The 27725-nt window shown below is 41.3% G+C and overlaps 1 protein-coding gene across 5 annotated transcripts in view; it reads right to left on the bottom strand.

Moving 5' to 3' along the window:
* The window catches only part of dpp6a (dipeptidyl-peptidase 6a), a 329725-nt gene that overhangs the window by 142743 nt on the left and 159257 nt on the right, over positions 1-27725 (bottom strand). The window contains exon 1 of one of the 5 annotated variants that reach the window (XM_074693087.1): positions 1149-1503. The exons of the other annotated variants lie outside the window; for them this stretch is intronic. Coding sequence (XP_074549188.1) covers positions 1149-1211 — 63 coding nt within the window. The 5' untranslated portion in view covers positions 1212-1503. Of the gene's footprint in view, positions 1-1148; positions 1504-27725 lie in introns of those variants that run through there. 5 annotated transcript variants of the gene reach the window in all.

Below are 27725 nucleotides of genomic sequence, written 5' to 3'. Positions count from 1 at the left end.
TTTATGAAATTTAAATAAGTTGGAATTTTTTCTAAAATTGCAAAATAAAAAACCTGGAATTTAAAAAAAATGTGCATTTTTTTAAAAAAAAAAAAAACCCTGAAATGTCATAAATTTGAAAAAAAAAAAAAAAACAAACTTAATAATGCAATTTTAAAATTTTGCTTAATTTCCAAAAATTGTAAAAACTTTCTAAAAATTAAAAAAGAGGAATTTCTGTAAAAAATAAAAAATAAAAAAATTGATCAAATCTTCAAAGAATGTGGAATTCTTTTTCCTTATTTGCAAAAATGTCCAAAAATTGAAATTAAAAAATCTCAAAAAATAAAAACAAAACTGCAAAAAAATTACAAAATAAAATGAAAAGATCTGTCACAAGAGGTGATGCATTTTTAGTCCAAATTTTATATTATTATTTTACTTAGTGTCTGTGTAGTTATCATTAATACCCTGTGTAAGAAAAATATTAAAAGCCCCTTTTTTAAATAATATTTTTAAAGCTACAAGGAGCCACTGCAAAGGAGTCAAAGAGCCGCAGGTTGAGGACCCCTGCCCTACACTGTCACATATTAACACTCATAACTGCATCCTGTGATTAATCCATCTGTAAGCACAGAGTCAGAGGCTCCAGCGTCTCTGGGGACGCTTCAACAAACCCTCCATCACCACAAACTGACTGCTGGAGGAGCCACCCTGCACCACACTCCAACGCAACAGTGTTTCCCCCTCAGGCTGCCTCAGCACCAGCCCCACATTCACCTTTAGCGCTGTAATGTGAAAGTCAGGCGGACACAGGAGCGTTTTCTGCACCCTGAAACCCCAAACCAGATTCAACTTGGGCCAATTTGCGTGTCCTACTGCAAGGTGAGCGCACCCGGCTGCGCTGGAAACACAAACTGCTGCGCGTAAAGTCACAGAATATCGATCCCTGGTGATGACAACGAAACACGAAGCTGTGAAATCCTCCCAGACCCGCTGCATGCACCTTTCACCCTGCGCATCCAGCGAACTGACGGTTTCCCCCACAAAGGCTCCATTTTCCCCCACAGGCGCTCAGGAAGTCACCGCAGAGCTGCATGCAACACATCCACCACGCACAGCACCACACAGGTTGATCAGCCAGGAGCGGAAACAACGCGCATCTCTACCTGGTCTTGCTGCTGCTGAGCCGCTTTCGACGGAGCGTTGCCCGTTTCCTTCGCCGTGGTCATGATTCCCTTCCTTCACAGGCTGGGAGAAACTGGCGTTTCCCCGGCAGGAGGATGAGAGGACGCCAATAACAGAGAAACAGACACACCGGTGCAGCAGGAGGCGGTCAGCGCGGAGAGAAGGAGGAGAAAAAAGAGGAGGAAGCGGGTTTTTCACTGCGCCTGGAGGCTGCGTTTGCAGCGACCGAGGTGTGAAATAACAAGTGGTGGAAGGACGCGCAGCTCGGGATGAGAAAGAGGAGAAAGATTCTCAGAGGGAGCGAAAAAAAGAGGAAGAGGAGGAGGAGGAGGAGGAGGAGGAGGAGGAGGAGACAGAATATAGAGAGGGGAGAGGCGAGAGGGAGAGACGCATCACTTCTTTAGGCGCCTGATGCGGGACTCTGCGGGACCACTTCAATATTCCACAGGCGCACACACGCATGCCACGCACTGTGTGTGTGTGTGTGTGTGTGTGTGTGTGTGTGTGTGTGTGTGTGTGTGTGTGTGCCGCTGAAATGAAGCAGTGAAACTTGGCGACATGAGGAAAATCAGCTCATTAAAGATTGATGCTGGAACAGAAGGACGCTCCAATCCTGTTCCTGTCAGACCCAGGGGCGTATCTAGTCGTTTAGGGGCCCGGGGCAAACCCAGTCAATGGGGCCCTCCATGTCCTTGTAACTCCTCTTCCTCAGAGCTAGACTGGCCTTCCCTGGGTCCACTGTCTCTTTCCCAGAATCAAGGCGTGAATGAGGCAGTGCTAATCTTGTACATGCTAACTTTTCAAACCAAACAACCGGACCCAGACCCACTTTTTGAGGTGGTCTTGGTCCGCTTCCTAACGAACTCTGGTGCGGTTCGTGGTTCTCCGGTGCAGGTCTGAATACAAACCAAGGTCCATCTGAACTAACTACAGGATACATGCTCCTTTTGGGCCTATAGAGCCACCGTAACCTAACCGTCTTTGGTTCATACCTGATCCTCCGTCTTCTGTTTAGCCACGCTGTTGCTAGCATGTTGTGGGTCAGGACACGCAGAGCATAGCGCCTCCTTGCTGCGATCATTGGTCTTCCTGTTCCTAAATTGTAAACGGTGTTGTTAAGCTGCTTTGAAGGAGCTGCTCTTGAAACTGAAAATGATTTAGCAGCTCTAATAAGAGCACAAACACACATGTTTACCTCCATTTCCAGGTCTGTACTCTGTGTGCCGCCCTTTGTCAGTGCTGTCCAATGAGAGCACTGATCCTCACACACCTGGATGTGTTTACAGAATATAGTCCACTTGCAAAAAGTACAATCTGAATACGAACCGCACCAAACGAAAAAAATAAAGTCTGCTTTTGGTACGGACCAAACAAGTGGACCAAAGGACTTTTCTGGTCTAAATACAGCCTTAAGTTTGATTTAGAAAAAAGTGAATCCATCATTTAGTCCACTTCGTCCTGGATTTGAAATCTTTTATGGTCCATTGAAGCTTATTTGTCCCACAGTGGGGAATTTACAGAGTTACAGGAACAAACAAGAAAGTATGAAGTGAAAAACATTACAATAGGTAAATATTGAAAAAAATAATAATTTAGTAAAGAAAAAATGTGATATTTACAGTTAGCATACTTTCTGGTACTATTGTTTTAAAGTGAATGTATTTTTATTTGACCCCCTGTCCAGTGAGTTATGTTTCCAAAAAAGAGATTTTGTACAATAATGTTTATCACCAACTCCAAAAGTTTGATTTAGAGAAAATGATCCTGTTTCCTGGGCTAGAGAAAGTCCTTAAAATCCTAAAAGTCTGATATGTTTATCTCAGATCTCAGAGCAACATTGGTTTTATTTCACACTTGGTTGAAAATAAGAAAAAAATGGGGAAAAAAAGTGTTTTTACCACTTGTAACATGGAATAGCCCATTGAATAAGAAGGGAGGGGGAGGACCCAAAACCATCATTACAGATTAAGCCTTTGGATGGATTTCGAAGCATGTGAAAAAAGAAATGCTTTCAATTGAAGAGAACTCGGTTTTTAAGAGATGCTTTGGGGGCCCCTGGGAATCTTGGGGCCCCAGGCAACTGTCTGTGTTTGCTTAATTGTAGCTACGCCCCTGGTTAGACCCACTCACTCTGGTCCGGGTTGGTTATTTAGACCTTATTAAAAGCAGAGATGCTTCACAGTTTATCAAACCCAGAGCAGAAACCGCTCTGTGAGGATGGAGGGAAACCCAAGTGGTTCCCAAAGCCAAGGGCAGAGTTTTCAGCCTGACTGTGAAGAGCCAAACCGTACAAAGTGGTTGAACACGAAGAAGATTTTCTGTTTGCTAAGACAGACTCAGGAAAACAGGAGCTAAAGACACCTCCGTGATGTCATTTGTGGGTAGGGATGGGTATTTTCTACTTTTGAAATGTTACGTTACAAACGGTTAGCTAAAATGTTTCTCCTTGCTATCAAAGCTATGACTGCAATGTGTATTAAGCCGAACTTACCCCAGCTAATGCCCAATAACAGCGTCCTAAAATAGATCATGAACAGTCTGGCAACTTCAGTCAGCATCCAACCCCTGCAGCTGTCTATGGCAAGCCCTTTCAACATTTAACAGCTAGTCAGGATATGTAATACAGATATCCGCAATTCAATTCTTCTTAGTCAAATTGAACATTTCAGATATCCACAACGACATTATTCCTATCCACAATTGTAATTTCAGATATCCACAACTTAATTCCTCCTCAGACAAATCACGCCCCTTTCCCCATTCATGTGTGTGGGGTTTCTCATTACAGATATCTGAAATTCAGTTATGGATAGACACAATGTGAGATATGGATATCTGCAACTAGATTATGACTATTCATAAATCTAGTTGCAGATATCTACAATTTCATTCTGGCTAGTCACAATTCCAAATCAAGATATCTTCAACCCCCTTCCATTAAAGATATCTAAAATTGCATTTATAGATATCTTTGATTACATTTTGACTAGTCAAAATGCTGTTATAGATATCTTGAACTAGAATTACGCCTATTCAGAATGAAATTGTAGATATCTGCAACTAGATTTATGGATAGCCATAATTTAGTTGCAGATATCTATAATCAAGTGACAGATATCTTTAAATTAATTGTGGTTAGAGATATCTCAAATTCAAGATATCTTAAACTTTTATTTTGACTAGTCTAAATGTAATTACAGATATCTTGAAACAGAGTTTCGACTAGGCGAATTGATGTTGCAGATATCTGTTATGATGACAAAACTCGTAGATTTCTTGTACAACTTTCTAGTGAACGTGGCTCTTGTTCCCCACAAAGTCCCTGATTATAAATTTTTTCTATTTCATGGTATTTTCTAAATATCTTGTCGATGACGGCAATCAACATTTCTTTTGCTGAGAAAACTGTTAAAATGTTTTTATCTCTTCTCCCCTCCAGTTTATTTGGGTCAGAATCCAATGGGAAGCCTCGCATGTCCAGCGTCATGAACACATTTCTGACAGTCAAAATCACATTGAAGATATCTCTAACTGTAATTCTGGATAGTCAAAACTGAATTAGAGATATCTGCAAGTGACATTTAGAATGGGTGACGAGGTGAAGGGCAGCTTTCGGGGAGTCATTGCAGATATCTGTAACTCAGTTTTGACTAGTGGAAACTGAGTTACAGATATCGCTAACTGTCATTGTGACTAGTCAAAACTGAATTATAGATATCTCCAACTGTATTTTTGACTAGTCACAATTATGTTGTTGATATCTATAATGTTAATTCCAGAGAGTCAAATGTAGCTATTAAATGTTAAACGGGCTCACCATAGCTGTCAGTAAACACTCTTTGGACCAGGGGTCACAGCAGAGCTCCTTCCTTGCCACCATTGTTGTTTAAGTCATTACACCATCCACTGTCAAGGTTCTGCCCCTTTATAATGTCTGAATGTAGGGCATTCCATTTTCCCGCCTTTAGTGAGTCACATGACCAGCTGGAATGGAATTGTCAGTCATTGTGACATCATCACCAACTGCTGCCCTCTCAGGAGTGGAACTGACTGTAGTTTTGAAACATCTCATAGATGTCACAATTTTGACCAAGTCTCCCAAAAAATCAGACATTTTTGTAGTAAATTTTGTCAGGAATCCATCCATGTCATTTTTAAAAAAGAGCCACTTTTACTTTTTTTGTGTGGAGGTCTAACTGCCACAGCTTGATTGGAGCCGGATCCTCCTCTCCCATTCATTCTATTTGGGGGAGCTGAAAGGGCTTTTTGGGGTTCACCAACTTTGAGGGCTCGTCATTCAAAAACCATTTGAGGCACAACAAATGCCCCCAGAGATTTTGTAAAGCAGGGCCCACTCTGTCATCTGAGAGAGCTTCAAGTCAATACCATTTACGGCCTGGGAGAAGATCATTTTTGTTTAAGGCCATAAAATTTAGCAAGAATTTATTTTGAAAGGCAAATTGCTGGCTTCTTATTTAAGGTACGTCAGGGGTCTTAATGAGTCAGACATTTTGACATTGGTTTGATTTTTTTAAGACATTCCTACTGCCATTGAGAGCCGTTTTACTGTGCCTAGGTGGCGCTAGAGAGCACATTTTGGTATGTTTGGGGTCAGTTTTTGAATCATATTGAATTTTTTGGCCAAATCTGAGGTGAGTGCTGATTTAGGTGAGTTTTCAAGCACATTTAGGGGGTCAGATTAGGGCCCACAAAGACCGTACAGAACAATAAGAAGAAAGAAAGGGATGAAATTGTGGAATAATTAGCATTGACATGTACGTAGTCTCTCCACATAGTATTACTACTACTGTTATCATTGTTAGGAACCTCGTATCAGACTAGTCGCCCTTCGTACCACGCACTTCCCTTGAGGCAGCCTCATGGGAAGGTTGGTGACCCCTGCTTCAGATGATGCTTATCACAGACGAGCTGCTCAAACTTCCAACAACACAACTCCAACTGTGCGTCAGTGTTCCTGCAGCTTCTCTTACAGTAAGTACAAACCAAACACAGCTGCATTAGTACATGCTGCTTAAACACTGAGTGCTTTAAGTGCAATGCAACAGGATTAAATTTACACCCATCCAGAGCTGCAGACGCTGGAGCACTCAGAGTCAATAACCAGAATGTCTGAAATTATGTTAAAGACAAGAGCGGCTGTAAAAAGTTATGAAGCAGAGGATGAAATGGCCGTAATAAAACAGAACTTGTTAGGACTGAGGCAAAAAAACTACTTTTAATAAAGTTCACTCACTCTGACATTTTCCTCTGAATCATAACCAGAATATTCAGTTTGCTGTGAGCCGACGCTCATCTTCTCTGCAGCTCACGATAACAACCAGACGTCTTCACATCCACACAAAGCGTAGCTCGATGGCGGCGCGGCACCACGAGGAAACTCTTTGATTGGTTCTGAGATTTCTCTGTGTTAATTAATACCAGAGTCTCCAGGTTGACTCTTTCTATTACAGGTTTGAGATGAACATGCTGTGTGGTTAATTAACGTCAGGTGGAGGCTCGGTGAAGTCAATTAGCCTGGACTCCCATCTGAGCGTCTGCTTCATGTGGACGGAGGAGCAGAGGAAAGATTGCTCTTTAAAGAAAGATTTACTCTGGAGAAGACATCATGATGTGGTTTATTTATTCATGTGCTCTCACTCCTGAATTCTCTTTACATGCTGCACAGTTTTAGTCAGCTTTGTAACAGAGAATGAAATATTCTGAGGCTAAATGAGTAAAAGCAGCAGAGTGAGATTTCCAACCCTGAGAGGAGCCAGTGCAGAGTTAAAGCAACGCTAGTGTTTTGTTTCTGAGCCAAAAACAAGAATCCACTGAGGAGCTAGAAACAATGTACTTTAACACAAAGGAGCACTGAACAAGATGCTAATGGCGCCGCCTCAAACTCTGAATTATCACCATTAACCAGGAAGTCATTATAGCGGCTTTATATGAATTCCAATCTGCTTCAAATCTCACACACACCATCAAGGTCTATCTCTCAACACATCTACAAAGTCAAATCTCTGTTGCGGCAATAGCGACCCCTCAGGAATTGCATGGTAGTATCTAGAAGTAGTATCAAATTCACATGCATTACAGTGATAGAAATACTGCCACCTATTGGTCACATGTATCTACTCCATTTAACACCTCTAAACATGCTTCAAATCATCTACATTCTCCAACATAATGAATATATCAAAGTCACAGCCCTACCTAGTGGTCAAAAGCAGTACTGTAACCTACTCCATGGGTAAAATTACCCATGGATGCTTGCTGTAAGGGCCAGACCTCATCTAAATTCATGCTTTTACTGAAGCAGATCTTGCTGCACATGCAGCGTGGGGACATACCCTGCCAGGGGCATGTTGGACAAGGGGCTGCTTGGTGCCGCTTGAAGCTTTAATTTCATTTCATGTTTCGAGGGGGTTATGCCTTTTAATGAGAGAGGAGAGGACGGTGGGTAGAGAAGGAAACTGGGAGAGCAGGGAGTGCTGATAACAAGCCACAGGCTGGATTTGAACGCTCCTCGACAGGGAACCTCAGGGGGCACGACCTTGACCTCTAGGCCATCTGTGCTGTTATGTCAGGGGTCTTCAACCTGCGGCTCTTTGACTCCTTTGCAGTAGCTCCTTGTAGCTTCAGAAATATTATTAAAATAAAGGGCTTTTAATATTTTTCTTACACAGGTTATTAATGATAACGACACAGACACTTAGTAAAATCATGAAATAGAATTTGGACTAAAAATGCATCACCTCTTAATAAAACAAAGCTTTTAATTTTGTTGTAATTCTTTTGCAGTTCTTTTTTTTGGGGGGGGACTTTTTTTGTTCCAATTTTTTGACATTTTTGCAAATTAAGAAAAATAATTCCACATTTTTTGAAGAATTAGTAAACTTTTGAATTTTTTTACATAAATCCTTTTTTTTTTAATTTTAGAAAGTTTTTTTTTTTTTTTTTTACAATTTTTGGAAATTAAGCAAAATTTTGAATTTGCATTATTTAGATTTTTTTTTGCAAATTTATGACATCTCAGCAATTTTTTTAAAAAAAATGTGCACATTTTTTTTTACATTTCAATTTTTTTATTTTTTAAATTTTCTTTTTTTTTTTTTCCAACTTATTGGAATTTCATAAATTTTTCAAATTTGTTAAGTCTATGACATTATAAATTTCTTTTTTTCCTTAAATTTGCAAATTTATTAAAAATTAAAAAACTAAGACATCACATGTACAAATTTATAAACACAAAAACTTCTGGTTTAGATAATCATTCACCTGATCATACACTTTTTTGTCTTAATGTGAAGATAAAGTAGATTTTGTGGCTCCTGAATGACTTTAATCCAGGTGAGCTGAGGAAAAACGGCTCTTTTGAAAGTAAAGGTTGCAGACCCCTGTGTTATGTGAACAGTTCCTATTGTATTTTTATTTTATTTTCAACCTATCATAAGTATCTTGTTGGTACGTATTGCTTATTAAGTATTCCTGATCCTGTTCTCTTTGAACACAGGCAGAAAAGCACCAAAGGACTTCAGTGCAGTGGCGGTTTTTCACAGACGCCAGTAATAGCCTGACTTTCCCCCATGAAACACTGCAAGAGAAAAACAACATAGATAAGCTTCACCACTATATTTTATCATTTTTCATCATTTCCTTGTCCGTTGATGCAGCACTGATCAGTTATCCGTGGGTGCATCTGCTGTATTTGGTCCCTAAAGAGATGAAAAGAGGCCGAAACAGATGTTCAGGGTACCTCATAACAGACTTTCCCAGGTATATCCACTGACGCAGAAAGACTTTCCTGATGCAGCCCCAACAGCTTGTTTCTGATGAGAGAAGTAAATCCTGAAACTGATGCTAAGAAAGGAGGGGAAGTAAGGAAGGAGTCTGGTTAGCTGATTAAACATGGACAGGGACGCTGAAGGCTACCTCAGAGCCGTAAGATGGATCTGATCAGTTTCTGTGATAGAACAGAGCCAGACCAGATCCACATCTGGTGTATCAGCTAGCTCAGGGCTCTGCAACCTTTATTTGTAAAAGAGCCGTTTTGCCTCAGCTCACCTGGATGAAGGTCATTCAGGAGCCACAAAATCTACTTTATCTTCACATCAAGAAAAAAAAGTGTATAATCAGGAGAATAATTATCTAAACGAGAAGTTTTTATGTTTATAAATTTGTACATGTGATTTCTTAGTTTTTCATTTTAATTAATTTGCAAATTCAAGAAAAAAAAAAGAAATTTGTAATGTCATAGATTTAATAAATTTGCAAAATTTATGAAATCTCAAGAAGTTGGAATTTTTTAAAAAATAAAAAAATTTAAAAATAAAAAAGTGAAATTAAAAAAATGTGCCAAATTAAAAAAAAATGCTGAAATGTCATTAATTTGCAAAAAAAACCTAAATAATGCAAATTAAAAATTTTGCTTAATTCCCAAAAATTGTAAAAAAAAAAAACTTTCTAAAATTAAAAAAGAGGGATTTATGTTATAAATTTAAAAAATGTACTAAATCTTCAAAAAATATGGAATTCATTTCTTAATTTGCAAAAATGTCAAAAAATTGAAATGAAAAAAGTCCCAAAAATTAAAAAAAAAACCTTGCAAAAAAAATACAAAAGAAATTAAAAGCATTGTTTCAAGAGGTGATGCATTTTTAGTCCAAATTTTATATTATGATTATACTTAGTGTCTGTGTCGTTATCATTAATACCCTCTGTAAGAAAAATATTTAAAGCCCTTCATTTTAATAATATGTCTTAAGCTACAAGGAGCCACTGTAAAGGTGTCAAAGAGCCACATGAGGCTCCAGAGCTGCAGGTTGAAGACCCCTGAGCTAGCTGAAGACTGGATCTAAAGATGATTTGTTGATTAAAATCATATTTATGCATCTATAGAGAAAGAGCTCTCAGATTCTGCAGCTCGTAGCACTTCAGAGACATTAACATTCTCATCAGCTGCTGTCAGATTGAAATGAACTTTAATCTGAGCTGTTTCAGTCTCTGTAAAGTCTAAACAAAACAACAGCAGCACCCACACAGAGTTCTCTTCCCCAGAACTTTGAGAGTCTGCTGATCCTGGACCCAGACCATTTCTCTGCTGCAGTTTGTTTGTTTTCTCCTATTTGGTGGACGTCTCTTTCACTCAGCTTCATCAGTGCCCTCTCATCCCAGACTCTTTCTCACTCTTTCTGCTCTCTGCTGGTGACCGATCAGCCTCTAATCTAAAGTTTTTCACACAGTCCTCTGGTTTGTGGGGCTGACTGAGCGACTGGGAGACTTCCTCCATCCAATCATGGGAAACGCTAAGACTCAGTGCTAAATAAGCTAACAGGGCTGGTGTTGGTTGTGTGTGTGTCTCAAACCCTGATGTGTGTGTTGTCATTTCTGATGTTTGATCTGAAATAAAAGTCCCCCCCTCCCCAGCTTTCCGCTCCTGACTCCATCAGCTCCTACGCCGGCAGCTCGGCCCGTGTTTACATCAGGACGATGATGTATGAAACTGAAAAAGCGTCTCAACAACCAATCAATCAGCTCCCAAGTAATGACGGCCACTCTGGGCCGGCGCCCCCCGATTGGCTGATGACGGATGCTGTGTGGTCGTTCTGCGGCGGCGGAGAACACAATAAGCACCTTATTGTGGCTGAGTAACAGAGCGAGTGGACAAACCTGGAGTCCCTGATGTTGACAAATGGATGGAGCAGCGCAGTGATGGATGCTGGGGTGGAGGAGGTTCTGTTCAAATACACATCAGAGGAGAGTCTGCGGGTTGTTACGCAACACTGTGACAAATTACTGAAAATTCAACAGGAAATGGTTAAATCCTGTGATGTTTAATTACACTACTGTAAAAATTTCACTGTAAAATAACAGCTGGTCTGTGCTCCACATGGTACAGACTGGCTGTAGTGCTCAACAAGGTACAGATTGTATCTCTGTCCTCCACATGGCATAGATCATCTGTCTGTGTTCCTCATTGCACAAACTTTCCGCGCTCCTCATGGCACAGACTTTCTGCACTTCAAACAGCACAGGCTTTCTGTGCTCCTCATGGCACTGACTGTTTGCGCTTCACATGGCACGGACTTTCTGCGCTTCTGATGGCACAGACTTTCCGCGCTTCACATGGCACAGACTTTCTGCGCTCCTTATGGCACAGACTTTCTGCGCTCCTCATGGCACAGACTTTCGGCGCTCCTCATGGCACAGGCTTTCTGTGCTCCTCATGGCACAGACTTTCTGCGCTCCTTATGGCACAGACTGTTTGTGCTTCACATGGCACAGATTTTCTGCGGTCCTCATGGCACACACTTTCTGCGCTCCACATGGCACAGACTGTTTGCGCCCCACATGGCACAGACTTTCTGTGCCCCACATGCCACAGACTGTCTGCACCCCACATGGCACAGACTTTCTGCGCTCCTCTTGGTACAGACTTTCTGCACTCCATGACATGCAACCACTGTCCATGCTTCACTACATGTATCACCTGTCTTTGCTCTACGTGGCACAAACCAGATGTCCATGCTCCACATGGCACTTACTAATTGTTTGTGCTCCACATGGCACTTACTGGCTGTCTGTACTTCATATAATATGACACTGACCTGCTCTCTGGGTGCCACATTGCACTAGTTGGCTCTCCGTGCTTTACATGACACTGACCCACTCTCTGTGCTACACATGGGACGGGCTGGCTGTCTGTGATCAATGTAGCATGTTAGGCTGTCAGTGCTCCACAAGTCACAGATTGTCTGTCTGAGCTCCACGTGGCACAGACTTTCTCCCACATGACATACAATCCCTGTCCATGCTTCACTGCATGTATCACCTGTCTGTACTCCATGTGGCATGGAACTGCTGTCAGCGCTACATATGGTGCAGACTATGCACCTCATTTTTTTTTTGTGTGTGTGTGTTGGAAAAGTTTAAAATGGAAAATAAATAAATAAATGAACAGAGTTTTTTTTTTCGTTCATTTGTTTCCTCCTCACTCACGGTTACAAAACACCATCGTAACAAAAATGACTTTGCTGTAAAAATAACGGTAAAAACTGGCAGCAGGGTTGTCAGTATTCAACTGTTTTCTTACAAAGGAATTTTTTACAGTGTAGACGACGACCCAGTCACGTAGCGGAAGTTTTGGCCTCATTAAAAACACACAATCAATACCTGCCATAATCCCCAATTAATACACCGATGCACTATTTGGGCGCTGATTATAATTCTGCAATTACTGGAAACAAAACGCTGCTGCGGGGTGATCATTATGCGGATAAAAATAATTGCAATTGTTCGAGACATGCCCCCAATTAACCCTGCTGTGACTGTAAACTGACTTTAAGAAAAAGGTCTCTCTGAAGCCGGCTGTGAGAAGACGAACTCAGAGACTCTGTGTCTTATTTTCATGTGCATACTTTAAAAGACACCCCATCGGCTCAGGAGACGGAGGAAAAGGGATGAAAATGAAAAAGCCAATCAAGCGGAAGCTCCGACAAATAAACTGATAACACTCCTCTGATTCTTCAAAATGAAAGGAGCTGAAAAAAGGAAAAGGTCTGCGTGTCTGAGAGCCACTAGAACAATAGTTGCACAAATTGAATTTCTGTTTTCTTTCCCTTAATTTAATTCTCCGACTACAAACAAAAGCAAAGTCTGTCAAAGGATTTCAAATTTGGTAAAGCAAACAGTTGTTTCCTCGAGCGCTCGGGCTGCACAGCTTTTTTAATTGAGATATTTGGAGAAGTAAAGCGTTAAATCCCTGTTAACACCGCTGGGTACGCGGGGGATCATGCACATTACATGGAAATCTGGCGTGTTTTTGATGAAGTCTCCTGCTGAAAGAGGAGGAAGTCTGAAACCACAGCCCAGCTGAGCAGAGAGACGCAGTATGTTCACCACGACTTAAACCAACAATCAGCGTCTGCATAAAATACTCTCTGCTCACGTCCTCATCTCTAAAATGAGTCCCAGCACACCCATCTGTGGAGGAAATGGAAGCTAAAAAATGTATCTGCTAAGTTATAGCTGGCTCCTTCTCCCAGAACGTCTTCTGTCATCGCACACGGCCGCAGCCATCTATCAGCGTTTCATTAACTCTGCTATCAAAGCCTCCATCACAGCCAGCCTCCAGCGAGTGGCAGCGCCAGGGGAAGGAGTGTAATGGCATGTTTCAAAAACACAAGTTGTTCAGCACCAAAGCCCCTCATGGCTTGATTAAATACTTTAGGGTTCCTCGCAGGCTGAGGCGTGTTTCCTCCGACGTACGGCACATGATGGAGAAAGCTCAGCTGCAGAAAAAGCATTATGCAGTGGCATGCAAAAAAAGGCACATGTAGCGTGCATTTTGGTAGAGTGTGTTTTGCCAACCAGGGGAGCACTTTAGCTCCCAATTTAGCTTCAGAGAGGGCTCTTATGCTGCATGTTTGGCTTCCAGAAGGGGCCACTTTAGCTCACATTTGGCTCCTGAGGGGTTACTTTAGCGCCTGTTTGGCTCCTAAAAGGGCACTACACTGCACATTTGGCTTCAAAAAAGGGCACTTTGGTGTACATTTGGCCCCTAAGAGCTACTTAAGCCCACATTTGGCACCTAAGGGGCCACTTTAGCTCACATTTGGCTCATAAGGGGCCAATTTAGCTCACATTTAGCACATAAGGGGCCTATTGTAGCCCACATTTGGCACCTAAGGAGACTCTTTAGTGCACATTCGGCTCCTATAGTGCACTTTTGCATCCTAAGGGAGCACTTAAGCACGTTTGGCTCTTTAAAGTTCACTTTAGACCACATTTGGCTCCTAAGGAGACTCTTTAGGTCACATTTGGCTCCTAAGGAGACTCTTTAGGTCACATTTGGCTCCTAAGGAGACTCTTTAGGTCACATTTGGCTCCTAAGGGGCACTTACATTGCACATTTGTCTCCAGTGGAGCTACTGTAGCACACATTTGGCTCCTTAGGAGACTCTTTAGTGCATGTTCGGCTCCTAAGGGGTTCCTATAGCGCACGTTTGCACCCTAAGGGCGCACCTAAGTGATGTTTGGCTCCTGAAGATCACCTAAGACCACATTTGGCTTCCAAAAGGGGCACTTTTGTGTACATTTGGCCCCTAAGAGCAACTTAAGCCCACATTTGGCTCCTAAGGGGGCATTTTAGTGCATGTCCGGCTCCTAATGAGCTCCAATAGTGCATGTTTGCACCCTAAGGGAGCACTTTCCTGCATGTTTGGCTCCAAAAAGTTTACTGTAGCAGACATTTGGCTCCTAAGGAGACTATTCGGTGCCCGTTTGGCTCCTAAGGGGCTCCTATAGGGCATGTTTGCACCCCAAGGGCTCACTTTAGCGTATGTTTGGCTCCTAAAAGTTCACTTTAGGCCACATTTGGCTCCTTAGAGCCTACTTTGGCGCACTCTTGGAACCTAATAGGCCCCAAGGTGTGCATTTGGCTTGCAAGTGGGCTCCTTAGCGCATGCTTTGCTCCTAAGGGGGCACTTAAGCCCATATTTGGCTCCAAAGGGGCACTTACACTGCACATTTGGCTCCCATGGGGCCACTTTAGCTCACATTTGGGTCCTAAGGAGACCATCCAGCGCACATTTGGCTCTTAAGGGGCTTCTTCAGCACGCATTTGGCTCCTAAGGGGGCACTTAAGCACATGTTTGGCCACTTTAAGTTCACTTTAGGCCACGTTTGGCTCCTTAGGGGCTACTTTGGCGCTTGTTTGGCACCTAAGGGGCCCCCGAGTGTGCATTAGGCTTGCAAGCGGGCTTCTTAGCACATGCTACGTGCTCAATTGGCTTCTAAGAGGGCTCTTAAGTGCATGTTTAGCTCCTAAGGGGGCACTTATATACACATAGAGGTTTATAAAGGGCCCTTTAGTGCGTGTTTTGGCTCCAAAAAGGGCACTTTAGCCCTCTTTTGGCTTCCTAAATGGCTCTTTAGTGGGGACTCCTTGCCCCATCTTTTCTTAAAAGAGCGTCCCCTTAGGGAACACCTGTGTCAAACTCCAGGCTTACATCATCATTTAAACTATTGTAATAACAGGCTTTGATTCTAGAAGGCAGTCATCTTGAAAAAAAAGCCTGATCAATTTTCAAGTGTCTCATGTGATTTTTCTAAAGAGTGGTCCTCTGAGAGTATTTGTGCCAAATGTTCGTCTCACGTCATTATTAAACTGATTCTCCTGAACAGTGTAGTTACCTGCTGCTCGGCCAGGGGTGAAGGCTGCTGAGTGATTACTCCAGGAGAGACCAAAGGTCCAGACACACTCTCAGACTCTGCTTCACAGCTGGTGGTCACCGCCAGGAGACTCAATTTCTTCCGCTCTTATTTGTCCGACACGTGACGGCGAGCGCGGGGATATTGGAGAGGAAGTAATTTGCTTTTCCATCTCCCTCTTCCTGTGAACGCTGGATGTGAGCTCCTGAGGTAAATACAGGCCGTGGTGGGGATGCAGCAGGATGCTCTGTCTTCTCTCTGCATACAGCGCTTTACGCCAGGTGTGACTCATCAGTCTTCACACCACTCAGCTGTGACACGTCAACAGAGCCAGAATCCAGATCCAGGTCTGTGTTTGTGACGGAGGATTCGGCAGATCAGCTCACTTCCTGTCAGACTGAACCCCTGGTCTCTGAAACATCACAGTCTGATCTTTGAAAAACCTCTGATGAAATGATGGAAACGCTGGCTCAAGATAAGGTTCAGCCAACTGGACAAGAAGCGAAGAGGAGGAGCTTAAGGATCTTTACAAGACTTCCTGAAATGATCACTGAGGAATCTCCAGACATGTTGGAGGGACGGGGCCTCAAACACCAAGGTCTGCTCATAGCTCTGCCCCTTACAAGCCTCCAGAGGGCCGGCCAATCAGAGGAGGCGTCTTAAAGAGACAGCAGCTAAAACTATTATCTATAGCTAGCATTGGATTCTCTTAGCGTCAGCGTATGGGGGTATTTTTCGCTCTGGGGTGGGACAGAACAACTCCATCACTGAGTTTGAGTAATAACACTTTTCTATTTTTTTTTTTAAATGCAACAAAATAAGGAAAAAATGTATGTTGTGCAATCTGCAAATAAATAAATGTATGAATGATTTATGATGATATCGTAACAGATTGGTATCTGTATCGGCCAATACTTATGGCTGCAATATCAGTTTCCAATAATATCAGAAACAATGAGCCACCGCTGATACCGCCCCGCTCTTCCACGTCACTGAAAGCGGCGCCACGAGCTCCGAGTGCACAATGTTTAGAAAACAGAGAAGCTCGTTTACCGTAACATTACAGGCTAAAACAACAGGCTAACTGCAGCTAAAGTTAGCATCCTGAAGCTAACACAGAGACAGGGGGGACACTGAGGAAAAGCTCTTCCATCTGCTCCACAGCACACAGCATTTAAAATACTCACATTTCCAGGGTCCCAGGTTTGTTGGAGGATGGTTGGTAATGCGCCTGGATTCAGGACCAGTCTATTGGCTAGCCCTCTGTTGGACTGTCCAAAGTTGGAAAAGCAGTCGGCCGTGAAGTGACTAGCACACACATGCTCAGTTTTACTGAGTGTAGGGCTGCAACGATTAGTCGACATAATCGACTACGTCGACGAAAAAAAATCATCGACGCAAATTTTAATGGTCGACGCGTCGTATTATTGTTTTTATTGTTGTTGTCGTATGGTGAAATCAAATACCAGGGGGTAATACTCATCTGTAACTTCAGTTCACACCATGAGGTGCTGTGTTATTGGATACTTTTATGGGAAAAGATCACTAAGTTCATACGTGAGGAATATTGATGAGGAAAAATCTCCACTTCCAGAGAGCGCTGTGCGCTGATGGAGGCTCTGACGGAGCCTGTCAGCTCCCGGAGTTTAGCGTCTGATAACGTGATCTAGAGAGTCTCCTTCACTCTCTGTTACAGACAGTTTTTCAGGATCTAAGCGACAAACTAGTGTCAAAACTCCCCTAACTTTAGAAAAGAGAGGACATTTATTACTCTCAAGCCCACACTGCAGCGGTAACACTCAGCGGGAGGAGGAGGGGCGGAGTGCGAATGAGCGAAGTGGAAGTAGCGCATGTAGAGAAACGAAACTTAACGCGTTGTCATGGAGAGCTGGGAGAGATTCAGACGGGATCATACAGAGAGCAAAGCCCCAATAAACAAATAAACATTAGAAAACAAGCCCAAAGTCACTAATAAGCGGTGTGTCCAACACTGCGTACAACAACTTAATTTCCCTGTTACCTGCTTCATTCAGTTTGAGATTTAGCCTATTTATTTTTTGTATAGCCTAGTACTTATATTTTTTCACGTCATCATGAATGAAATAAAGACAAACGAACAAACAAACGTGACACAGGGCTGACCAATCAGAGGTGAGAACCTAACTCTGGGTAAATGCAGTAAAAATGCAAAACACAGGTTGAATTATAAAGGTCTGCACCTTTTAAAGGCCAAATTAGGTTGAAACTCAAAATAATCGTGATTAATCGACTAATCGAAAAAATAATTGATAGATTAGTCGACACTAAAAATAATCGTTAGTTGCAGCCCTAACTGAGTGTAGCTGGAACATTTCCTGATAAATGAACTCTAGACACTTAGTCTGTCTTCTTCTGAGATGGGAAGCTTGAGCATGGAGCTATGTGGCTGTTTACAGCCAAAAACAGAGCAGTGATGGCTCTTCAACTTTGGCATTCTCTGAATCGCTGACATCGGCAAAATCTTAAAAATCCAAGCAGCTTGTTTTAGGTCAGGATTTTACATTAACAAGCTCTACTAAGAACAGGTTTGGTCATTAAATATCACATTTTGTGGGCTGGGAGGAAAGACAAAGACCCACAACTTTCACTAAAAGACTTAATAAAGTGATTTTTGCAGAATATGGGACCTTTAAGTTGGTGTTGCATCTTGTTGCTGCTTTAATGGATTTAGGAATAAGTTTTTTTTTACCTAAGACGCAGAAAGAAGGCTCCGGGGTTAAATCCTCTGAGTTTGCAGATTCCTCTCATGCATATGTTCTCTGCTGCCCCCTACAGTCCAAAGACTCTCCCAGCAACTTAACTCTGAATTGCACGTAGATTTTTTGCAGGAACACTTGTCTTTCAACCGAGAGATGTGGACATTAGACGCAAATACTCTACATTTCTTCTTGCAGCAGGAGTTAGAAAGAACACTGGTCTGATTAAGGATTTTTTTCTGTTATTATTGGACGTTTTTTGGGACGATAAGTGCCTCAGCTGGTGGTTTAACTGCTACCAGATATCTCATTTCCTGCAGGAGCAAAACTCTGCTCCTGCTGAAAAAACAAACTCATACTCTCAACTGGAGACAAAAGCCAAAAAGATGTTCCTCTGCGTCCTCTTCCTGTGTTAAAAACTCAAAGTATTCTCACGTAAAGTTAGAGTTTCCTCCTCCCTCTGCTTTCTTCCATTTCCTCTGCCCGAGCTAATAAATGCTAATGACATATTCTAAGCAGGTGTCACATTGGGCATCATCTTGTTTTTAAAAGACTCGGTTGTCATGACAACAGCGGTTGCTTCATGCATTAAATGTGGTTTGTTCAGGATTGCTTGAAGTCACTGCTTTGCATGGAATAATCAGCCTCAGAGCGAGCTGGGCCGTGAGGATCTGTCTCTGAAATCTCATCTTCATTACAGGAGAAATCTGATGGAGGAGATGAGTGAGTGAGCATGCAGCACGGGCGTGACAAATACGACCACCACACACCACAAGCAGCTGATTCAAGGGCTCCTCTCTGAAAGGCCGGAGCACTGGAGCACATTTCAGCACCAGGCGGAGAGGACAGCGCCCCATCCTGATCCCAGACGCCGTCAACACAAAGCCAGACTGTGCTGGGATAGATTTCAGCTCCACTTAATGGACAGCTCCGACTGTGCGTTTCTCTGCGGCGCCTTTCAGCGCAGAGAGGCGACCTGGAGGGAAAACTACCTGCACAATGAAGCCTCTTCGCCGTCGCAGGAGACGCTGAGAGCTGGAGAGAAGCATCTCTAATGGGAGATCAGGGCCCGTCGTTATTCCTAGAAACGGTCAAACAGCAGTTTTCTGTGACAGCTTTTTAATAACAACACACCATTAGTCTTAATTGCAGAGCTGAGGTACTGCAGGTGAAAGAGGCAGAGGAAAATACTCGATGCTCTAATTTCTGTAGGCATCACATCCCCGGGTTGTTAGCACAGAGGGCAGCAAACACTGAACTTCAGATTATTTAGGTTAAAGAATTAGAATTGGTAAAATACTCCAGCATTAGGGGTTAGGTGGTTGAGACACTAAGTTCAACACTGGACTGGCTGAGCTGGTTAAATAAACCGTTCATTATTTCTCTGATGGAGCCCCGTGATAGGCTGCAGATCTGTTCGTACCCCGCTTTGAGCCCCCTGACAGCTGGGACAGGCTCAGAGGAAGGTGGTCAGGTGGTAATTAGCTGTAAAATCCCAGTTCAGGCCTCCATACGTCTACCTGGGTCAGCTGGCTTTCAGTGGTCATGGGTTCAGGTTTTTCTAGTGTTTGAGCCCAGTTTGGAAAAACTATTGAGACAGAGAGCATCAGTACTGGGGGGGTCCCAGATGGGCTCAATTAAATGTTCTCTAATGGGCTGTGTCAGTTGAGTGCAATTTCTGTCTTTCTTTCTTTCTTTTATTTATTTATTTATTTATTATTGATTTATTGTTCATTTATTATTTTAATTATTATCATAATCATTTATTTTATTTAGTTGATTATTTTATTAAAATTATTATTTTTATTACTTATTTATTTATTTATTATTTCATCTATTTATTAATTGTTCATCTATTATTGTTATTTTTATTAATATCAAATTAATTATTCATTTTGTTTAGTTTATTTATTGTTCATTTATTATTTTTCTATTATTATCATAATCATTTATTTTATTAAGTTTATTCTTTTATTAAATTATTATTTTTATGACTTATTTATCTATTTATTCATACATTTATTTATTGTTCATTTATTATTGTTATACTTATTAATATTAAATTAGTTATTTATTTTATTTAGTTTATTTTTTATTCAAGTTTATATTTTTTTATTTTCATCATTTATTTATTTATTTATTCATTCATCTATTTTTTTATTGTTCATTTATTATTGTTATTGTTATTTTTATTGTTGTCATAATTATTTATTTTATTCTGTTAATTTTTTTCAAGTTATTTTTGTTATTTTTAACATTTGTTTATTCATCATTTTATTTATTTTCTTATTTTTTTATTTATATTTTTCAGGATTAAGATATGGTTAGTCAAAGCAAAGAAATACAAAATACAGATCCAAAAAAATTTTTATTACAACCCAATTGAAAGGGAAAAAATAATTAAATAAATAAATAAATTAATTAATAAATAAATAAATAAATAAAATGACATTAAAATGAAAATAATGAAATTAATAATTTTAAAAAAATGATTATGATATGTGGTGACACATTTGCGTTCCTTGGGGTGCTGTTTACTGTATTAGTATGATCAGTATTAACAGAGTCCAAGGGACTGTATTCATATGTTACTGAGTGGAAACTAAAAGTATAATAATAAACAATTAAAATCATGAAAATTGAAAGTGTAAATGTCAACAATTTATGATTACAGGAAGTAGTTGGAAGTTTTTGCAAGCAAGCTTCACTTCGATGCTGGTTCCTTGGTACAGGTATTAGATCCCTTCCTGAAGAAACCTGAGTAATAAGCAGGACTATCTGTGAGTCCCCTGATCAGACCAGATTCCTATATCAGGACAAACACTGAGCAGAGTTTTCCTGAACCATTTTAATTCAACTAGTGCACAAGTAGTTTCCTCTGCAGCCGGGGTCAAGGAATGCAAATTTCTATGGGGAAGTTTAGATTCAGCTTTTCATGCCAAATAATCTGTTCTTGGTCCTTGATTCGTTATTTTTCTGTGACGTCTTTATGCTAGCTGTGGCTTGCATGAAGGAAACGGTGCCATCTCTCTGTGTTTTCCCTGAGGGACTCCTTCCTGCTGCAGTCTCAGGTCTGATGCAGAGACCTCCTGCAGACCAGAGCAGGAATAAAAAGCTGTCTCCTCCCTGGGAAGTGCTCCGTATCATCCCCGGCTGCAGAGGTTGAGCTGCAGCTGCTGCGTGGTCGCTGCCTCCGTCTGCAGACCGTGATAAATCACAAGTTGGGGGAACATTCGTCACAGAGGACCACACGTCCTTTCATCACACCAGGCCCCCCCTCTTCCTCCCTCCTCCTCCTCTTCACTCACTCAGTCCCACTCCTTCAACCTCCACGGTGGCTCCATCCCTCACAGAAAAGCTTTGTTGTGAATTTGTCACTGCCCGGCCTGAGCGCTGTGTTACCCTGCCCTTGGGTTTCTGATGGGGGCCGGAGCTCACCGTGGCACCGAGATAGACGCTCTCTAACCTGAGCGGGAGGAGAATGGCGCTTTGGTTGGGAAGGTGGGATTCTGGGAGCCAGGAGGGGGATTTGAATAGGGAAACTTTACGGACATCTGCCACGCTGAGTTAGTTTGCTGAGTGAGGGGAGCACAATGCTGCAGACGCCCGCGGAGGAAGACACAGGAATTGGATCTTCTTTTACTGGTCCTGGTGCTCATATTCCTTTGACACATCCTTCCAAGAAACACGGCGAACAAAAGCCGACCTCACAGAGAAATACGACACCAGTCTGATCATTTTACTTCAAAATACAGAAGCAGAGGAGCTCCAGGAGAGACGAAAACCTATTTCTTCATCTCTCAGAGCGTCTCTGACATTAAGTTGAACTAAATCTTCATCCCATCTGTCAATAAAGCCTGCCACCGCTCTACTTCACCTCCTACAACATCAACACCCACCAACTTTCCATGCACCTGTGGCTAACCTCAAGTTTTACAGCCCTGGGAAGATAACTACATCTACAAAAAGACTAATCTGGAAGAAAATACTGATTTTAATTCTGTGAGGATGGATTCATTTAACCGACAACGTGCTGGATTAATATACATGATTGATATGTGGCAAACGCAAGCAAAAAACAAAATAATAATATGTTACCAGATTTGAGTAGTCTTAAAATTTTTTTTCTAATTTGGGGATTTTTTTTAATTTCATTTTTTTCAAATTAATTAATTGATTTTTTAGTTTTGCAAATTTGGATTTTTTTTGTAATTTATTTTTGCAAATTTTGAATTTTTTTATTCTTTATTTTTTTTTATTTAACTCTTTTGAGTTTTTTTTTTTTCAATTTTTTGAGGTTTTATTTTTTAAAAATCTAACAAATTTTAAAAATGTCAAAAAAATCACATTATTTTTTTTTACAATTTTTTAGAAATTTATTAAACTTATTTTTTGAAATGTATGCAGATTTTTGAAATTTATTTCCTTTTTTTCAAAATTTGTGTTTATTTTGGGTTTCCAAAAAAATTGCAATCTTTCAAAAATTATTTAAAAAAATTAAATTGTTGTAAATGCAACATTTAAATCCAAAGGGATTTGCAAATGCTGTATTTGTTAAGATGCTGAGCTCTAATAATACCCTCAGAACCCTGTTTGACTTCTAAGGTCAGGGATCAATTTCCATTCATTCCAATGGGCCAAATTGTTTTCAGAAGTGCCAAATATTTTAAAAAGTATGAAGGTTAGAAATGTGAAACAAACACACATTATTCACCTGCACATGATGAACATTTTAAAATTTGAACGGTAAATATTGGTGGTCATTTGTTTAAGGAGCAGCGAGCCAAAAACATACTGATAAATAAGTGGGATAATAAAGAGAATGGATTTCTATATGATGAATTCCTGAGCATTTTAACGTAATAAGATGGCTTTAAAAGAGCTGAGCCCAATGAAAGTCCTGCCTCCAACAAGACAAAACCAGCCAATTACAGCCCAAGACTTCAGAGTGGCAACTGGAGTAGCCAATCAGCTTCTAAAGAGAGGACCATCCCACCTGGACAAGGAAACACTGAAGCATCGATGATGTAATCCTGGCCTCGTCCTGAACCTGTAAACCTCTCCTCGCCGAGCAGTCGCTGCAGGATCAGATCAGTGTGAACTCTCTCTGATCATTAATTACTGAACAGTCTCTGAAACAAATGAGCATAATGACCGGACCGGCTGACCGCAGACAGGAGCACAGAGGAGGAGGTAAAGGAGAAGAGCCCTCCCTCCTCCTCCTCCTATCAGCTCCTCAATGCCTCCGGAGGCAGGTTTGACCTTCCTCTCCACCCTGGCGAGGGACACGAGCTGCAGGGAGGATTTCCGATTGACCGGGGTGAAAACCTGCCTGACTAATTCACTGGAGACGAACTGGAGAGCGAATGTGTTCGTCGCCTTCTATCAGAGCCGGGCAGGCCGGGCTCTGGAGGGCTCCACGGGGCTCCACAGGGCTCTGAGGAGCGAGGGGTGAGTCTGAGGAGGCTGAGTGGAGACTAAAAGAGTGATAACAGGAGGAAGCAGAGCGTGGATTCATGGGCCGACTGTCCAATCAGGATAAAGACAGTTTCCGGTCCCACATCCAGCTCATGAAATATAAATGAAGCAGATGGAGCAGCGCCTCCTTTTCCAAACTTCTCCTTAATCCTGACGAGATTCGACTCCATCTTTTCTAGGCCACCACCACTCCACGAGGAGAGAGGAAAAACTTTTATCAGACGGTTTAAAACCTTCACAGCTGCATCACACTGTGATCGTTTAACACTTTATACTGAAGACACTGACGTCAACTTCCTGTTAGAGCTGCTGCCACCACGTCAGGAGGGTTTCAGAGGTTTGGGACCAACAGTTAAACCGTTAACTCATTCATGTTTTCTGTGGTGTCAAACTGCAGCGCCATCTGTTGGTGAGGAGGACTTACTCTATGAAAGATTTTTATTGCCTTGAGTATCAGTTGAGGTTAACAGCAGCCTTCATGAGTACAGATACCTTAAAAAAGACTAGTATCCCCCTGATACCCAACACTCACCTATCCCTGTAAAAAAAACTAGACCTAGACCACATAGAACCAGGTCTCCATGGCGCCATATTTACTTATCATACACAAATAATTAAACATGAACTTTAAACCTTCACCAACTCGTCACAGCTGACCCCTCTGAGCCTGAAAACTTGTGTTTAACAAAAACCAAAATATAAAGGTGTCACCACCTAGTGGCACAGTTTGGTACTGCAATAACATAGGCACATCTAGACTACGACTACTACGACTCTACTTCCTGTGAACTGTCTGTAATTTACTGTGTACAGATGGGAGAATAACTTAATTCACAGGAATATCATCATTTTCTGTTCAATGATAATTTAAGATCACATTTTTTATATTTCGGTATTTTTTTTAAAAAAAATGGGTTTCTGTTTTTCTCCAGCTGACAAAAGCAGTAACGTTTGGTCTGGAAACAGTGTCATGAAACAGGAAACTGTGTCGTGCTTGTCTTCTTTGTTGGATTTATTACTACGGGGAACACTGTGTCGCACTGCTGTGCTGTCAAGCTAAAACGTAGCTGACTCAGCTGTCATGAATACCAATATTCAAAAATAAAAATAAATAACAAAAAAATCAAATAAAATAAAGAAAAATCAAATCAAATCAAATCAAATAGAATAAAATAAAATAAAATTAAATTAAATTAAAAAATAATAAACTAAAATAGAATTTAAAGAGTAAAATAAAGGATTTACATTTGAGAAAAAAATCAACTAAAATTCACCACTAAACAAAATATCTAGATACTAAAATACATCATTTTTTCTCTAAACCCTATAAATTCATACCATGGAGTATATTCAAAAATAAAAATAAACTAATCAATAAAATGAAGTAATACAAAATACAATAAAAATGTTCAAAAACTGAATTAATAAAAACAATGAAATAAAATAGAATTAATTTCAATAAATTAAATTCAATAAATTAATAAAATAAAATAAAATAAAACAGAACAAAACAAAATAAAATAAATTAAAAAAATAAAATAAAATATTTTTTTTAAAAAAACAGCAAGGTTGGACAAGGGAGTAGAAAAAAAAAAATGTCCACACTAACTGAGCGTAAAATGAGCTACTTTATTCCTTGTCCTACCAACTTAATTTCTAATCTGACTTGTCAGAAACAAAAATGAACTTTGAAACAACAGGAACAGGGTTAAGAAAGTGTAAAAAGTGAAAGTTAACGGGTTAAAGGAGCCAAAAGGTGAAGGAACAGGAACATATCTGTCAGGTCGTCCCTGTTTCTCCTGCTCTTCTTCATATCTAACAGCATCCAGCAGGTTCTCCACCCTAACGCTGATTTTTAAAAACGACACACAGAGGAATAACGTGGACGCTTTGGGTAATTACTCTGTTCAGTGGAGCGCAGCAACAACAACAATAAGAGCTGATGTTTTAAAGTGAGGGCAGACAGAAGTCAGCAGCAGATGGAGACAGGTATGAAGTCTCTGGTTCAGGTTTCTGTGTGGGGTTTCAGACTCAGTCCAGCCTGGCAGGTCTGAGGATGGTCATAAATCAGAAAGCAGTGTTTGAAACTGAAATGACAGCTTCAGCTGCGTCCGGACAGCTCTGGCAGGCGTCGGAGCTGAATGACGGGTGGAAATACCAACGCTTGGCTGGTGTCAGCGGGTAAGGTGTGCTTCTGGGGGGTGGAGGGCTCTCAGGCTGTCAGATCCAAAGGAAATCAAAACACAGCACGGTCGGTTGATCAAAGTGTCAATGAGGGCCTGTGAGACTCCAGCGCTTCGTGCTGAGCAGGAATACAAGCTGTTGGAGCGAAGACGCAGCCATCTGGGAGGAGAGACATCTCTCAGATAAATGCTTCAGCTGACGATACGGAGGGAAGCCGTCTCCTGTTTTATTTATCACATGAAGACTTCTGAAGTGGAGCTGCAGTGTTTTATTAAATCCTCCTCAAACTGTCGAGGTTATTTCTACAGTCTGCAAACAATCATCACTGAAACGCTCCCAGAGTTTGGTTTGAGCATCGGCTCCTGCTGCAGAGTTCACGTTGGATAAATCCTGATTTAACGCCTCGACTAATACCTCATCTTCAAACCCAGAGAGAGCAGCGAGACAGAGATAAGACCATCCTGTGAAAGTCAGGAAGAGACGCTGCAAAAAAACATCTGGGCTCACGAGGAAGGCGACAAAATGCTTTTAAACCAGACGACAAATGGTCAGGATTCTCACAGGGGTCAAAGGGTCAAAGGGTCAAAGGGAGGTTGATAACTATTTCTTTTCATAAGACACAAAGAAGTAAGTTTTTCAGACTGAGTCCTCTCCTGTTTTTGAACTTCTTCATTTAGCAAACCAAAAGTTGGCATCAAGGCTGCAACAAGAGTTTAAAGAAAACAAAGTTTCACTTTCTTTATACTTATATTTGTAAAGAATCCTACCAAAACTAAAAACTCTGGACCAGACTTCCTCACTTTGGAAATCTATGATCCCGTCCCTGCCAGTCTTCTTAGAATTTGGGAAGAAAAGGTAAAAGGATGAAGGAACATGAAATGCTTCCTTGAAGTCAAGAAAAAAAAATCCTCAGAATAAAAAAGTCTGAGGCAGGGAGAGCACACCTCCCCTTTCTTTTATGTGCAAATAAAAGGCAAGGAAGCACACCTCCCTTTTCTTTTATGGGCGTATAAAGGCTGGGAGAGCACACTTCCCCTTTCTTATATGGGCTCATAAAGGCAGGAAGAGCACATCTCCCATTTCTTTTATGGGCTTAAACAGGCGGGTAGAGCACAAATCTCCTTTCTTATATGGGCTTAAGAAAGGCACGGAGAGCACACCTCCCCTTTCTTTTCTGGGCTAGTGAAGGCAGGTAGAGCACACGTCCCCTTTCTTTTATGAGCTTATAAAGGCAGGTAGAGCACACCTCCCCTTTCTTTTATGGGCTTATAAAGGAAGGGAGAGCACACCTCCCCTTTCCTTCCTTTTATGGGCTTATAAAGGCAGGGTGAGCACACCTCCCCTTTCTTTTATGGGCTTATAAAGGCAGGGAGAGCACACCTCCCCTTTCTTTCATGGGCTTATAAAGGCAGGAAGAGCACACCATCCCTTTCTTTTATGGGCTTATAAAGGCAGGAAGAGCACACCTCCCTTTTCTTTCATGGGCTTATAAAGGCAGGAGGAGCACACCATCCCTTTCTTTTATGAACCCATAAAGGCAGGTGGAAAGTACCTCCCCTTTCTTGTATGGGCATATAAAGGCAGGGAGGGCGCACTTCCCCTTTTTTTAATTATAAAAGAAGGGAGAGCACACCTCCCCTTTCCTTCCTTTTATGGGCTTATAAAGGCAGGTAGAGCACACCTTCCTTTTCTTTTAAAAAGCTTTAAAGGCAGGGATTGCACAATTCCCCTTTCTAATATGGGCTTATAAAGGCAGGAAGAGCACATCTCCCCTTTCTTTTATGGGCTTAAAAGGCAGGGAGAGCACACCTCCCCTTTCTTTATGGGTTTATAAATGCAGGTAGAGCACACCTCCCTTTTCTTTTATGGGCTTATAAAGGCAGCTAGAGCATCATCAAAGACCACTTCACATCTGACACTAATAAAAACAGTTTTCTGTACCAAGAG

This window comes from Halichoeres trimaculatus, unplaced genomic scaffold, assembly GCF_033239565.1.
Source record: "Halichoeres trimaculatus isolate MK-OKI-2021-1 unplaced genomic scaffold, fHalTri1.1 fHalTri1_scaffold_18, whole genome shotgun sequence".
Lineage (NCBI taxonomy): Eukaryota > Metazoa > Chordata > Actinopteri > Labriformes > Labridae > Halichoeres > Halichoeres trimaculatus.
The sequence above is the reverse complement of the archived record's forward strand: the minus strand, read 5'-3'. Positions and strand labels throughout refer to the sequence as shown.